The sequence below is a fragment of the Cannabis sativa genome, chromosome X (assembly GCF_029168945.1).
Source record: "Cannabis sativa cultivar Pink pepper isolate KNU-18-1 chromosome X, ASM2916894v1, whole genome shotgun sequence".
Lineage (NCBI taxonomy): Eukaryota > Viridiplantae > Streptophyta > Magnoliopsida > Rosales > Cannabaceae > Cannabis > Cannabis sativa.
In genome coordinates, this window is record NC_083610.1 from 3,749,435 (window position 1) to 3,765,725 (window position 16,291).

At 29.1% G+C, this 16,291-nt stretch overlaps 2 protein-coding genes across 3 annotated transcripts; one reads left to right on the top strand and one right to left on the bottom strand.

Annotated features, from left to right (window-relative positions):
- Positions 1-237: 237 nt before the first annotated feature.
- LOC115707564 (uncharacterized) lies at positions 238-2,214 on the bottom strand. 2 transcript variants are annotated; one of them, XR_004009754.2, is made up of 3 exons: positions 2,015-2,213; positions 1,810-1,919; positions 238-625 (listed from the first exon to the last, which is right to left on the bottom strand). XR_004009754.2 is itself a non-coding variant. In XM_030635579.2 (2 exons), exons 1-2 carry the CDS (start codon positions 2,108-2,110, stop codon positions 1,860-1,862), a joined length of 156 nt encoding a protein of 51 aa, XP_030491439.1. In that variant the 5' UTR covers positions 2,111-2,214; the 3' UTR covers positions 1,600-1,859. The 2 variants fall into 2 exon arrangements, 1 of the variants encoding a protein (XP_030491439.1); XM_030635579.2 differs by lacking the exon at positions 238-625 and having other exon boundaries at positions 1,600-1,919; positions 2,015-2,214.
- A 2,391-nt stretch (positions 2,215-4,605) lies between these two features.
- Positions 4,606-11,045, top strand: LOC115707555 (uncharacterized). The gene is made up of 14 exons (XM_030635567.2): positions 4,606-4,851; positions 5,314-5,440; positions 5,524-5,770; positions 6,249-6,290; positions 6,856-6,927; positions 7,021-7,156; positions 7,311-7,468; positions 7,860-7,944; positions 8,893-9,095; positions 9,236-9,397; positions 9,613-9,762; positions 9,876-10,136; positions 10,220-10,492; positions 10,607-11,045. The coding sequence occupies exons 1-14, from the start codon at positions 4,797-4,799 to the stop codon at positions 10,853-10,855; spliced, it is 2,220 nt and encodes a 739-aa protein (XP_030491427.2). The 5' UTR covers positions 4,606-4,796; the 3' UTR covers positions 10,856-11,045.
- The last annotated feature ends 5,246 nt before the right edge of the window (positions 11,046-16,291 follow it).

The window sequence follows — 16,291 nt, forward strand, 5'->3', positions numbered from 1 at the left end:
GAAATAGGTTGAAGCTTCACAAAGGGGGTCATAGGCCTAGTCTGCCTTAGCCTAGAACCTGCCCCACTTTAACAAACCAGAAGGAAAAACGCCAGCATCTCTATTCTAAAACAGCCTTGAACTTAGATCATCAAAGGCTTTTATTGAAATTATAAGCTTGTGAAAACACTACCTATGAAATCTCTAATATCAATTAGGGGCTAATGCACTACAGTAACTAGAAACAATAAAAACATACAAGAGGAACATCAATCTCTTAATTTATTGAATTACTGCAGAAAAGAATTATGGAGTATTGTTTAGAAAAGTTTCTCAACGAAGGGCTCGGTATGGGGATTGTTTCTACTTTAGAAACAATGAAAGCATACAAGAAAATCATTCTAATACTTTTTGAAATTATCGAATTGCTACATATAGAAGTAGGAAGTATCGTTTACAAACATTCTCATTTTACCTTCGCAGAAAGCGTGAATTGTTAACACGACACACAATACACGGGGCATGCTCAAGACTCGTAGCAAGAACTAGGGAACCTATACTTTATTGTCCAATATAGGGCCAAAGGAGCTAAGCACATACCATATTATCAACCACATGAATCCAGTAAAATCTGTAACACTCCAAACTGCATTCAAAACAATAAAGATAAGAGAATAAGACACCAACTATAATAGATCATCAAGTTCAACCGCTCATTCACTAATTTCTCTTTATATTTCAGTAAAGCACATAAGGTTTCAAACTCTTATTTATACCCCTTTATAGCCCCAACAATGGTGATATATATAGTTAATGATGCTTAACCCAAATCTTGAACTTAATTTGCCCTAAACCTCTTATACACAATACTCAAATCAATACAGCAAAGTGGATAACTGCAAAGTTGTGTTGTGTAAATTGACAGCCCCAAAGCATAGATTCATCATTAAAGCTTCTAATAACCATCTTTGACAAGAGATTTACTACTGCTTAGAAATGTTTATATTGACTCTGAGCTGTGTCCTATTTGTGAGGATGGTAGTGATAGTCTTCTTTTAGTGTACTTTCGCAAGTCCAAAATTGGTTGGGGCACTCTACTTGGCTGTGGATCATGATGCTTGGCTAGGATAGCTCAACATGAAAAGACAGAGATAGTTGCTCTTGGACATTACCTCGGTTGCTATGGCAGCTACAGTTAATTATATTTGGATTAATAGAAATCATAGCATTTTTTTATGGAAAAGTTTATATGACTACTTGTATAGATAGGTTGATTAAACAGTCGATTAAGGCCATGTTTGAGTTTGTTTGTAAAATGTAGCTGTGGTTAATTGAGCAGCTTCTGGTTTGGTCATGTGGGTTGTTGTAGTGTGTTCTTGTTGGTTTGATTAATGAAATCATTTTCCTTAATAACAAAAGCCAAGCATGAAACATATAAGGGCTTAGAATTACAAGAAAACTGCATCCTTACTTTTCTTTTTCTAAAACTATTCAATAAACGAAAACGACCAAATGGGTTAAAATGAAACAGAAATTTGAGCATCATGGAGATTTTAGCACATAAAAACACACTGACAGAATCATGACAAATTATGCACATTCTAGCTATAAAGAAAATAATGAAAGAAAGGATCGAATCATGGTTTATTCATATACTCAAATCTACTGAAATCTTCCAAATTCGTGTAAATATAGAATACACATCAAGTGAATTTAGTTCACAATCACAAACAAGTAAAGCACAGTAACATATCGATCGCTCTACAACCAATCTAATCAACTCTCATTTCTAAAATTTAGAGCAAATAAATATTAAGTTATTCCACCAACCTCCTCCTCTTTCTCATTTTTGATTCTCCAAATCGTAGAGTTCATCATCCTCAATGTGCTTTTCTCCTCTGTGGCTGTCTTTCAGTAGCCAATCTGTAAATCCAATACACCTGAAACAAGAACAATCAAATACTCAATCTCAAAGATCAGCTTCGTATAAAAGAAATCAAATACCTAAAGAAGAAAAAACTAAGATCGATAGTACCAAGGCGAAGACATGAGCTGCTATGAGAATGACCACCATCAATGGAACCGCCTCGAGTATCCATGGCCGTGTCGGTGATAACTGTTGTTTCACCATTTTTGAAATCAGAGAAAGATTACTGTGAATTTGAAAAGCCCTAACAGAGGGTTTTAAGCTATTTCTTCTTCTGTACGGAGTGGAGTGGGGAAGAGGTTACTACAGCAAAATATTAGAAGATAAAATTGCATATTCAGTCCTCAATTATAACTTATTTCCACATAAGGCACATAGTTTAGAGAGCTTTTAAAATTTACCCCTGTAGTTAGATCATTCATTTGGAATTAGGGGTAGCAAAACTGGTTTCGACACTACACACGAACACGACACAAATTAATATTACGGGTTAGGATCAAGAAAATTAGACGCGGATTAAAAATAGATCGATATGAAATAAAAATAGGTCAAACAAGAAACTTATAACACGAATTTGATATGTTTGACACAATTTTTTTAATAAAATAAAATAAAAAAGATATTAATAATAATATAATTATATAAAAAGATATGTTTAGTGATTTATTGTTGAGTTAAAAAATAATTAATTTAATTTTCAAAATTGAAAATATTATAATTTTTTAATTTTTATTATATATAAACTATATATATAGATGAATAAATTTTTTTAATAAAATCTAAATCTATTATTTTCTCTATAGTTCCAGCTTCGATAATAGTAAAATACGTAAAAGTGGATCAACACGAACACAACACAAATTTTTTAGATTTGAATTAAAGTTGAGAAAATTAGACACGAGTAAAAAAAAGGTCGGCACGCCTGACACGAAATATAAAAACGGATCAAATAAAATATAACACGAATACGATACGATGACACATTTTGTCACCCCTATTTAGAATATAACAATTGTTTTTACAAAACTTATTTAGTTTGTAATTGTTTTTAGAAACTCAGGTGTAATGCTTCTTGTATAAAAAGTTAGAGTAATAACAATAGTTTCTCTAAAATATAGAAGCTTTAAAAATATTTAAAAAACAGTACTAAAAATACGTTATAAAAATGCTCTAAATTTCTTTTTTATTTTAAAATTTACTAGTCATGCTCTACATTTATAAAATACTATTAATTGCTCTAAATATATTTTATTAATTGTTTTGAGTTTTTTTTAATTATTTAAATAATTATGATGATGTGGATCAATAAAAATTTGCCACATGTACACTTATGTACACTATGAAATGTTTATTGTGACACTTAATAAAGTTTTAAACGGAAGGAGTAAATAGCTAACAGAAGTGAAATTCAAAGAGTTTTACCACTAATAAATCAGTTTGTGGTGTTAAGTGTATTTAAATGTGTAATTCAAGTAGTATTGTTTTATCCCCTTATCTATTTGTGTGATTAGGTAAGGTTACTTTTTTTTTTTTAACATTTGTCTATTAAAAATGTATTTTGTGGTGTGAACTCAATTTAACTCTTAACACTAACTACCATGTGTTGTGTAGTATAACGGTAGAGATTATTTTTAGGTTAATTATGATTTTTACTTTCTGAACTTTGACATGTACCAAATTATGCCCTCTAAACTTTTAAGGTCGTTAAAAATGTCTCTTGAACTATTGAGATTGTTGGATTTAAGGACTTTTATCTAATTTTAGTAAAAAAAGTCTAACATGAATGAAAGTTCAGGGGGCATGATTTAGTATATGTCAAAGTTCGAGGGACATGATTTGGTAGATATCAAAATTTGGGAGTATAGTTTAGTACATAAACAATCATTGAAATAGTAAAATTGAATGAATTAAACAAAAGTCCTTAAATCTAACAATCTCAATAGTTCAAGGGGACTTTTTAACGGCCCGAAAAATTTAAAGAACATGATTTGGTACATGTTAAAGTTTAAGGGGTAAAAATTCTAATTAGTCTTATTTTTATTGGCATTTTTTCTTAGTTGAGTAAAATTTTCTAAACACACACAACTCTTTTGAAAGTATATTGTAAGTGGTGATTATCGATAATCCAATTAAAAGAGACCCAGATATAAGGTTGTTATAACTGATACGTAGTTCTAGTACTTGTCAAAATGATCGAAGAGTGGGAAAGAGATATACAGTAGAACCTCTATTCAAGAATACTCTATTCAAGAATAACCTCTAATTTGTTATAAAAAAATGAAGTCCCAATTGGGGCCAATTATAAATAAGAATAACCTCTATATTGTAATTAGTTATACATTTTTTAAGTCCCGTATTAATAAAATATACCTCTATATAAGAATAATTAGATCTTAAATAAATATATACATATATTTTATAAATTTACTTATGTAAAATTAATAATTTTATTTCAAATTATAGTACATGTATAAATATTATATGTACTCGAAAATAATTTTAATATAATATAGTATTAAGAATTGTTTATTGGTATTTTTGTTACATTGATATTTTTTGATATTTTGATTTTTTTTTTCAAGTGTAACTCTATTTAGTTATAACCTCTCAATTAGAATATTATTTTCTTAGTCCCAAGTGTATTCTTGAATAGAGGTTCTACTGTATATTGAAGGCGAATCGGTGTGGCCTGTCGTGGCAGTTTGATGGGCCACCAAGCACACTCACAACGCAACACTAGTCACTCACTCACTCTATTATTTCTCTTTTATTATTCCCTTCAACAAACACCTTTCTTCTCATACAAAATTATCTCTCCCATGGCTATGCCTTCCTGAACTAAACTACTCTTCTTCTACAATCCCCTTTCCTTTCATTTCCGCCGACCACAATGAGGAATGCCCTTCCCATTCTCAACCGTCATCGCCGCCGTCTTCCCTTTACAAGTACTCTTCTTGATTTCATACATTTTCAACTACTTTTTTTGCCTGATCGAATTTTGGTTGGGGACGAAGATTTATCCGAATTTGGAATTTGGGATTATATAAATATAGCTGATTGGAAGCTTGCGACTTGTGTAGGATTTCTATATTGAGTCTTGAATATGTTTAATTAAATTATTTGTACATATTTGGGCAATGTGAATATTTTGTTTGATTTTTACTGTTATTCTGAATTGTATCAGTTAGATGTATTTAGGATAAACCAATTTAGTATAAGTCAATGTAAATTAGGATCTGTATCATGATGATCGTGATATCATACTCTGCAATTTGTTGTATGTGGGGGAATTTGAGGATTTCATTTTTTAGGATGTTGAAATTTATGGAAACAAATGCAACAATTCTATAGTAATTTCATATATTGGTTTAGATAATAATGCTTTCGATCTTGTTTATGAATTTTAGCTTTGCGCCATGGGAGCATCATAGAGACCATATTGCAGAAATGTGGATCATTGAGATATAAAAATGATATTTTTATTTGGGGGAGTCCATTGAATCGGTTTCCCTATAACTTGTTACTCCAGCATTCGTAAGTTATTTTAATTTATGGTATTGTCTGAATTATTATAGTATATTATTTTGTAAGCTTAGAAATCCATTGCTGTGGTGCAGATATTCTACTGGTTTTACCAGTGTTCATGGTGAAGGAACATCTGCAGAGTATGCGAAGTTGCGGAAAGAATCATTAGAAAGTGAGTTTGGACAAGCTCTAGGGACATATAGCTCCAAAAGTTTTTCTTCTGTCTACCGTTTTGGTCCATTTTTGGCTTTGTATAGAGCAGCCATTGTGTCGTTCCATGTTGTTAAGCTCACTATTTGGCAACTTTTTATTCAAGATGTTGAAAAACGTGCCATCAAGGTAAACTAACCACCAAGTTTCGTTTTTTTTTTTTTTTTTTGATAAGGACATTGCTTAGATTGTCATATCGTTATTAGGGTGTAATTAAGTATCGGGTACCGCATGCCCATGCTAATGCACAATAGCAATGCCCATGTCATGTTTATTATTTCAATATGTGTGTTAACTGTTCTAATGATACTGCTGATTAAATTCTTGATTTCTCATCCTAGTTTGAATGTAATGGTTTCTCTTCTTTCAATCAGCTGAATGTGAAGAAACGTTAGAATGTTACTGTCACACAGTCTGTAACTTTTTTCTAGCTTCTGATTCACATATTATTGAAAATGAGTTTATACGGTTTCAACTTTCAACTTTACTCTGATAGTACAAAAGTAATTCTTCCTGGAATGGGGTTGGTAGATTTGTTTCCATTGTGCTTGTATCCCTGTTTATATTGCTGATATGCAAGTGTCATAACATAAGCATTATTCTGCAGTTTCGAGAAACTTTGATCCGGTTGGGACCCTTTTACATCAAGGTTAGTCATTATCTTTGGGTGAAATTATGTGAATATTTATATATTACAAGATACAATTATTTTTTATCATCAGTTTTTCAATCACTTTAAAAACCTACTTGCATTGTTGGGGATTATTCATGTTCCTTCTAGAATGTTGTATTCTGTTATGTATATGTCATGATTGATTGCTCTCAAACTATGTGATCGAATTTTGTCAGAATCAAGATTATTCTTCCATTTAATCGAAAATACACATTCACACCTGGGTAAAAGGCATAATTACTGCTCCAATCACTGATTATTTCTCATTGTTTAAGATCTTGATTGGTCAGCTAGTTGTCTATTTAAACTTTATCTTTTAGTTACTAGCATTTATCATTTTTTTTTTCATTTCTCCATGTGAAATCTTATTTTTCTTTGATTCATTTGACAATGAGAGAACCTCTAGGTTTGATAAAGACAGCGATGTAAAGATAATGGAATGAGTTCTAGTTTGGTTGATTTATTAAGAAGTATTTAATCTCTGTTCTTTTGTTATTATTATTCAAAGTTACATGGTTAACCAATGTCATTTGAATTACAGCTTGGGCAAGCTCTGAGCACGAGGCCTGATATACTACCAACTATATATTGCAATGAGCTTGCTAAGCTACAGGTTGCTGGATTGTTTTATCTCTACTTGCTTTAGATGTTTATGATTCTTTGTACTTTTATATTCTTACACTATGAAGTTTTTCTCCACTGCCAGGATCAAATACCGCCATTTCCTACTCGTACTGCAATTAAATCCATAGAAACACAATTTGGTGTTCCAATTTCTGAAATTTTTGCTGACATAAGTGCAAAGCCCATTGCAGCAGCATCGTTAGGGCAGGTCTATAAAGGTTAGAGAGTGGTTTTGGAAATTAAAACACACTATGCTCTCTGGACTGACTTGCAAGGATACCTCCTTACCTTTGGACAATTTCAGCTGATCTCTATATTTTGTTTTGGAGAATGCAAACTAAATGGTTTATGTTGTTACTTCAAGTTTTGCAGCTCACCTGCACACTGGAGAGCTAGTTGCTGTCAAGGTTCAAAGGCCTGGTATGACACTTCTATTGACCCTTGATGCCTTGTTATTTCATATGATTGGTGGCCAAATGAAGCGTTTTGCCAAGGCCCGCAAAGATCTATTAGTAGCAGTAAATGAGATGGTGAGCCTATTCCATCTTTATTTTTATTAGGTTGGGTTTGGCTACTTCTATTTAGATGAGCTTATGATGCATATTTGTTTCCTATGAGGAATATTCTTCTATTTATGAATACTAGTTATGTTGGCTCTGTTTATAGCATCAGATGCATGTGTGAAGCTGAAAGTCAATATGATTATGTCCTATGTTTATTCCTAATTGCCTTAATTGTTTTCATCATAGAAGTGAGAGAAGATTAGTGTTGTAGGTCCACACTTTTTGTTTTGTGTGTTAGTTTTAAGTAGAATTTCTCACAAATGTACTAAGTGGACTGTTTATTTCCCTCTTTTTATTCTTACTTAGTTAACTTAAGAATCTTGCTCATGAATGTTTCTTGGTTTCTATTGATAAACAGGTAAGACATATGTTTGATGAAATTGATTACATTCAAGAGGCAACAAATGCTGAGCGATTTGCTTCTTTATACGGTTTATACCCTTGTAAGTTCTTATGTCACTAATATTGTATTTGTTCATTTGATTTTCGGTATAGTTTTATTAATTCCATTAACCTAATGAATCTGAAAAAATATAACTAATGCAACGAACTCACTAACATAGTCATAGATGGAGTTGACCAATTACTAAAACATCATTTCTTCAAGATATGTGCTTAACGTTTCTATCTTAAAGAGGCTAGAATATCTTTTATCTACTTCTCTTGTGTGGACTTACTTTTTTCTCATGTCCAACTTATGCTTTCTTATTCCTACTGTTCTAGGTTGCTTATTTTTCTTTAGGATGTTTTAGGAAAGAAATTAATGATGATAGTTTTCTTTTGTTTTAAAGAGAAAAAATGTCTGTACTTTCCATGCTAGAACTTTAATTGAAGCAGCTTTTTCTACTTTCACTGAGTTTACTCTCAAATGCAAGCCATGCATGCTAAGACCATCTCCAATGGAAGATTGAAAAGTTAAGCTATATTTTACAACACAAAAAATAGTTTTGTGACATTTTCACATCAACTTTTACTATTGTGTTTTAATGTATAATTGTAAATCTTGATGCAAAATTTACTATGTTATTTAATGGTCACTTAATAATTTATTGAAAATTATAAAATAACAATAATAATGTAAAGATAAATATAAAATTTAATAATAATAATGCAAGTCATTTAATGCAAGGGAGCATGTTAACTAAAATTAATAATAAAATATTAAAAATAACACAATGGTAAAATAAATGCAAATTTTAAATCATGCTATATTGTGATAAAATTTGGATCACTTTTTGGTATGTGTGACATCTTTGCATCACAATTTGGCACACTATTGGAGTAGATTTTTAACAAAGTGAGTTATATTTTGCATCACTCATTTACACTCTAAGGATTCATTGTGTAAATCAAATTTAGGATGATTTCTAACAATTCATTATAATATGCAGCTGACACCCAAACGAGTCACCAAGATTCTAAAGAAGGGGGAACTGTTCATCATAGAATAGGAGATCGTATTAAAGTTCCAAAAATATATTGGGACCTTACCCGCAGAGCTGTGCTTACTATGGAATGGATTGATGGAATTAAGCTTACAGATGAAAATGGCCTGAAGAACGCCTGCTTGAATAGAAGGGTTTTAATTGACCAGGTATTAGGCAGGAATACTTCATCTCTTTCTTAATGATTTTGTTAGCACGAGCATTAAGACATACTAGGCATTGTTACTGGCTATGATGCATTTACTTTAAATTTTCGTTGTTGTTTATTTATTTTCTGTTATCTTTATAGGGGTTGTATTGCTCTTTGAGACAACTGCTCGAGGTGGGATTTTTCCATGCTGATCCACATCCGGGAAATCTGGTAGCCACTAAAAGTGGCTCACTTGCATATTTTGATTTTGGAATGATGGGTGATATTCCACGACATTATCGTGTGGGGCTGATCCAAGTGGTAAAAACTCTGGGACAATTATGAAAAATGGTCATTTTCCTTTCTTTTTTATCCCCTTTAAAAATTACACTAATAGAATTCATTAAACATCAAAGGATATTCACGAAAATGTATCTGTGAAGAATCGATTTAAATACTGTTTTTCTTGCTTTTTCATCCCTTTCATTTTTCCCGCTGCTTGTGAACTTTGTTGATAAGTTTCTATCTCTTTTCAGCTTGTGCACTTTGTTAATCGTGACTCACTGGGTTTAGCAAATGACTTCCTTTCCTTGGGATTTCTTCCTGAGGGAGTTGAAATAAAATCGGTTTCAGATGCCTTGCAAGCCACTTTTGGTGATGGGTCTAGACATTCTCAAGATTTCCAGGTCTGCAACCAACTACAGCATTTTGGAATCCTCGTAGTCTTTTTTTTTATAAAAAAAAATTGTTTGATGTTCCTAATGCTTATGGTAAACTGTTTCCTGTTATTCTTTTCCAGGGAATCATGAATCAGTTATACGATGTTATGTATGAATTTGAATTTTCTCTTCCTCCTGATTACGCTCTCGTAATAAGAGCATTGGGATCACTAGAAGGCACTGCAAAGGTTCTGGATCCTGATTTTAAAATCATTGAGAGTGCATATCCTTTTGTGATTGGAAGGCTTCTGGCAGACCCGAATCCTGATATGAGGAAAATTTTGAGGGAGCTTTTAATTCGCAACAATGGATCGATAAGGTGGAACCGACTAGAACGCCTAGTAGGTTTCTCTCCTCTTTCTTTATTCTAGAATCCTAACGAATTGTATAGTAATATTCATCAGACATTTATATCTTATTTCAGATAGCAGCAATATCTGAACAAGCTTCTGCATCTGCTGATGAGCCCCCTGATATGGATGAAACTACAAGAACTCGTCTCGGATGGAAATCTTTTGACATGCATTCTGTTGTTTCCGCCACTGAAGATCTTTTACTGTTCATTTTATCGAGAAAGGGTCAGAGAGTGCGTGTTTTCCTGTTACGAGATATAATTGAAGCTGCTGATGCTTTTATGGATGATGAAATTGTTGGTTGCATGCTAAATGACACACTTAGAGCAAGAAATTTCGAGGAGGTTTGTTTCCCATTCATGTTTTTCTAACGTATTGAGCTACCGCACAACCCCGAAAAAATAAGCCGGAATAATGTTCACTTGTGCTGATTTGATTCTTCTCATAATCTTTTTCAGGAACATGACATGTTGATGAGAGTCCTTAATGGGTTTCAGTCTCTCCGACGAGCTATGAATTTGGCCCCGGATATCTGGACAGCGATGTTTCTCCGATTGGCAGTTAAAAGTGAGCTTCATAACTTTGGATTAGACTTAATTTCAGCCTTAATGATTCATTTTAGTCACAAAATTCCTGAAACTACTTGGGTCTGTTTGTCAAGATTACTACATGAGTTGACCAAAAAAGACAGCTCAGTTGAACAATGATATAATCAGATAGGTTTAGCCTTCTAACAAAATTTTGCCACCATTTTATTTTTTCTTTTTCTTTCACTCATTATAATTAGATTTTGACACATTATTAGCTAACCAAATAACAATCTTTATAAAGTTGTCAGACAATACTTATTCTTTGTTAATTATATAATAAAAAAATGTGCTGACATACATGATTCAATTGTTTTTATTTTAGGATATGTAAATTTATTTTTTAAATTTTAATAGGTTGGAATTGAAATTCTTGTTACAACTTTGAAAATTAAGAAAAGAAAAAAGTCTTATTTCAGTATAATTATATTGTCCTTGAACTATTCTTTTACAACTTCATAATATTGAACTTTGTACGAATATTATTCATTTAAAAATGTAGAAATATGAACTTCACAATCATATGTAACAAATAATAAATTTTAATCATATATATTTTTTTTAGAAAGACTTTCTGTGTATATATATAAATGTAGATATAGGAATATATGTATAGATTGTGTGGTGTGGCATCAACATTTATGGGTTTACAGCATTTTGGCCACATGGCAAGTTGGCTGGCATATTATATATTCCTGCAAATTCCCATAGTAATAGGTAACGAAGATGAACCAGGGAAAATATAATAAAGGAAAAAAAAATATATATAGTATCTATATATATAGAGTTGGTGGTCTCATCCAATAATCCAAACTTTTATCTTCCTCTCACTCACACACCCTATTGATCACTTGTATTGATTACCCTTTTCTAAGGGTACACATATAAATATATTATATAATTTTTTGCCACCTCACTATACTAGTTTAAATTTGAGAAAGAGAAAGTACATTGTTATTAAACATCAGTAGTGCTTAGTACTTTTTATAAGTGACGTTTTTATGATTGATTAACAATATTTTTCAAAAGTTATTATCTTATATCATTGCTATTGTGTTCAACACATCCTATAGGTGATGTCTTACGATTAATTAGAGATATTTTTTAGAAGCTATTATATTAAGTTATATGAGATTTGATATTTAATTACACCAATAGCGATATGACACCGAAGAAGGTGCTAAGCACCAGTGATGCCTTTTAGCAATTCTCATTATCTTAAGATATATGAGATTCGATATTTAATTACACTAATAACGGTATATGACAATGAGGAGTGTTAGTATTGATATAATTAAGTATCGAGTCTGTAGTATGTTAATGAGAGAGAGGCATTAATACAATATTAGATACCAGTTTTAACATCAATTATATTAATGCATGTGTCCCTTTTCCATTTTGCTGATCAATAATTTATATAGAAATGCTAAAGGGCATTAGTGGTGCCTAGCATCCTCCTATGTGTTAATATTACTATTGGTCTAACTAAGCATCGGGTCTCATATAATTTAATATAATAGCTTTTAGGGAGTCTTGTTAGCCAATCGCAACGCGACATGTCGAGAAGGTGCTAGGACAACTCTATTGGTGTGCAATTTTTATTAAAGTTGGCTCAAAATCAACTAATAATATTTAATTTGCCGAATTTTTGCAATTATGGTCCAATATATTTGGTGCAATAACAACAAAAAGTATATAAAAAATGTTAAATAAATAAATATAAAGTTTTTTTAAAAATAAAAAATGAAAAAAAAATGGAAAATAATATTAATTGGTTGTAAAAGAATAACCATAATAATAATAAAAAAATAATATTTATTGTGGTTTATTTTATTTTTTGACAAATATTGTGGTTTAATTTAGGTTATTATTCCCTAATACAATTTTTACATCCCTGCCCATTTGAATATCATTGGTTTGTAAACTATTACTTTTATAATACTTTATTAAAGATGCTTTAAGATAATTAATAATAGTCTTGCACTGCTAGTGATAATAAAATTTAGAATAATTAGTATTTTATCCTAACTTTTTATACTATTAAGGTGTTATTCGACTTGTTAATAATATCACTTAAAATATAATTTTACTAATAAAATCTTTCTATTATATTTTATTTAATTTTATTGTGAAATGAGTGAAGTGATGAATGATAATTAATAAATTGATATAAAGCAAACACCAATCATCATTTTTACGTGAATGAATAATAATAAAAGACTTTTTTATATATAATATAATTTATATTTATATATATTTTTAATTTTTAATTTTTTAATCATTGAAGTTAAAATGGTGAAAGATATTTAATTTGCATTGATTTATTAACTACTATCCATTACGTATTAGAGTTAGTCTCACATTGTTAATGTGTGGAAATAAATTATTATATATAAGATGAATGAGCTACTCTTTTAATTACCAATTGGTTTTAAGATAAAATACCGCATTCATCTTATCCCAAACTCTAACATTACCTCATAATTTAATAGTGTAAAAAATTGAAGAAACAAAAATGCTAATTGTTTCAAAATTTATCTAAAAAAAAAAAAAACTAAAATTTAGAGGATTTGCTACCTAAATAAGCTAACTATGCTATACACTTGTAATGAAATTGGAAAAGGTAGTCCTATAATAGATAGATTATGAATATATATGATGTGAATCATGATGATGATTATTGTTATGATGACATTGTTAAGTGAAGTTAATTTGTACATACGTGTATGAAGTTGTGTAGTATATAATATAATATAATATATTATTGCATGATTGAGATCCATCAAAATCAATTCATATCATTTCCATACAATCAATAAAAACTTTATCCATATCAATATTGAGGCTGCTGGTGCCACATTGAACGTGTTTCTTCCTATATATTATGTCATTATTATAATATATAATTCTATTAGAATTTAATAATTTATTATATATGTTAAAAAAAATTAAAATAATTAATTATAATTTATATGTGGAGTAATTTGCGGCATAAATATACTTATGTTTAATTTTTAGTTACAAATAAATACTTAAGTTTAATTTTTGGCGGAAATAAACTTAGATATATTTTTTGAACTTTGTAAGTACCTAATAGTTAAATATTAAGTCATTATCTACAAGTCATTTTCTTATTGGTATATTAAGTATTTATGCCGCATATTACTTCTAATATGTGTATAAAACATTAGATGCATGAAATATATAATTATTTAGAATTTTGAAAAAATTTGTAGTAATCTCCTATTCCTTTATGAAATCTACCTGGTTAATTCAATAATTAAAAAAAAAATACAAAAAAATATCATAGCAAAAAAATTATATGAACGATTTTACATAAGGTATATCATCTTTGAAGTAACAAAAAAAAGCTACTAATATGAAGCAAAAGCTAATAATTATCTATGTGTCACTACTATATGCATCATTTAAAAAATTATTATATTAAAAGTAAAATTATGATAATTATTGAAACTAATGGAAAAAATAATATTTTAAAATTAATTTATTAGGTTTATTTTTTAATATTAAAAATAAATAAGAACATTATTCCCACTAATAAATGTAGATGAATATTACGATATGCCACTAAATATGTAAAATATTTACGATAAAATTAACTAATTAGATTAAGGCATAAGAGAAAGTGTCAAAATTTGCAGATTCATATTTAAAATGAAATTAATTAATTAATAAATTCATAAAGTTTTGAAAATTTTCAATATTTATCTTAATTAATACTACTTAATTTAATAGTGTCAAAGTCTCAAGAAACTCTCAAAGAATACCAAATTACCAATTCTAATTATTATTATTTTTACACAAAAGTTGTCATTATTTTATTGGATTATACACATAAGAACATTCAATTATTATATAAATAAATATTATTTACAATATAAACCGGTCAACTATCATATCATCTAAGAAAGAAAAAAAAAAAACATATATTGAGAGAAATTTGATCCCATCATATTTTGAATTGTTGACTTATATAATAACAAAACATTAATTATATTCATTTTAATTTGTTAATTTCCTTATGATATTTTCCTAATTAAGACACGTAAACAATTGTAATGTAAAACTAATAATTAATTAATAGAATTTGCAATGAAATCAAATGTATTAATAGTAACCAATATGAATAATAACAATAAGTTTCTTTTCGTTTGGACCTTTATTACATTAAGCTATAATTTAGATTTTGGTAACTATTCTTTTTCACTTTGTACATTTTTGTTAACAATTGGAAATATGTATATTTCTCTATTATGTTTTGTCCAAAAAAAAAAAAAAAAAAGAAAAGAAAATTATGACATATTACATATATAAAATTTAATTTACGTTTAGAGAACATCAACAAATAATTTAATTAAACAGCTAATACTAATTTATACTTATTTCTTTTATAATGTTTTAGTTAATAATAAATTGATTTTTTTTCAAAAAAAAAAAACACAAAAAAATTATAACAATTTCATACCATAACGATTCATTGAATTTCAGGCATAGTTATTCCCAAGATAATTGTAAATTTGCATGAAAAAGATGGTAATGTTATTAAAAAAAATATTGGTGAATAATAATAATAATAATATGAGGTTGTATTATTGTTATATTTGTTATACTGAATTATTTACTATTTTTTTAATATTTGTCATGTTTATTTATTTTTTTATTTATACGAAAGTTAATAATATATTTTAATTTAAGTTAATTATGATTTTTATCTCTTAAACTTTAACTTGTGTTGTATTATGTTTTTTAATTTTTTTTTTAAAATTTTACTATTTGAGTGATTGTTTATGTACTAAAGCTCCTCAGACTTTGATATCTACCAAATCATGCCCCTCGAATTTTAACATGTGCTAAATCATGTTCCTGAACTTTTGTCCATATTAAAATATTTTTAATAAAATTAGATAAAAAATTTTAAATTCAACAATCTTAATAGTTCAAGAGTGGTGTTATGAGTTTGTATTTTTTATTTAAAAATGGTGAACAAAAAAATTGTTAAAATATAACACTATCCTCGGTGTTAATTAAGTATCGAAATTTTTAAAATAAATCACTAACTAATAGTACCACGTGAATTAAAAAACCTCTTATGTCCAATAACAAATTAGTGATTGTTATAAAATAATATAATATAATATAAAGTAGATGAGAAGAAAGAAGAAGAAGATGAAAAGAGAAAGAGAAAGTGAATGAGAATTTCTGAGTTGTTTATTCTAATGGGGTGAACCCCTATTTATACAAATACAAGAGTGAGATATTAAGAAACTAAGAAAAAGGGAAACTAAGAAAAAGATGAATGTTGATTACAATTAATGGTAATAAATAAAATATTTGGACATCCACATAATTAATAATATTTATAACACTCCCCCTTGGATGTCCATAATAACTGTCTTATTAAAAATCTTGCTGAAAACTTGATCAAAGGAAAAAGAGTATAGTGTAAACTAACTCCCCCTCATTTAAGCATTTGTGGAGATCTTCTAATCGACGAATTTTGATCTTATCTACCGTCTTCTCAAATGTAGATGTTGG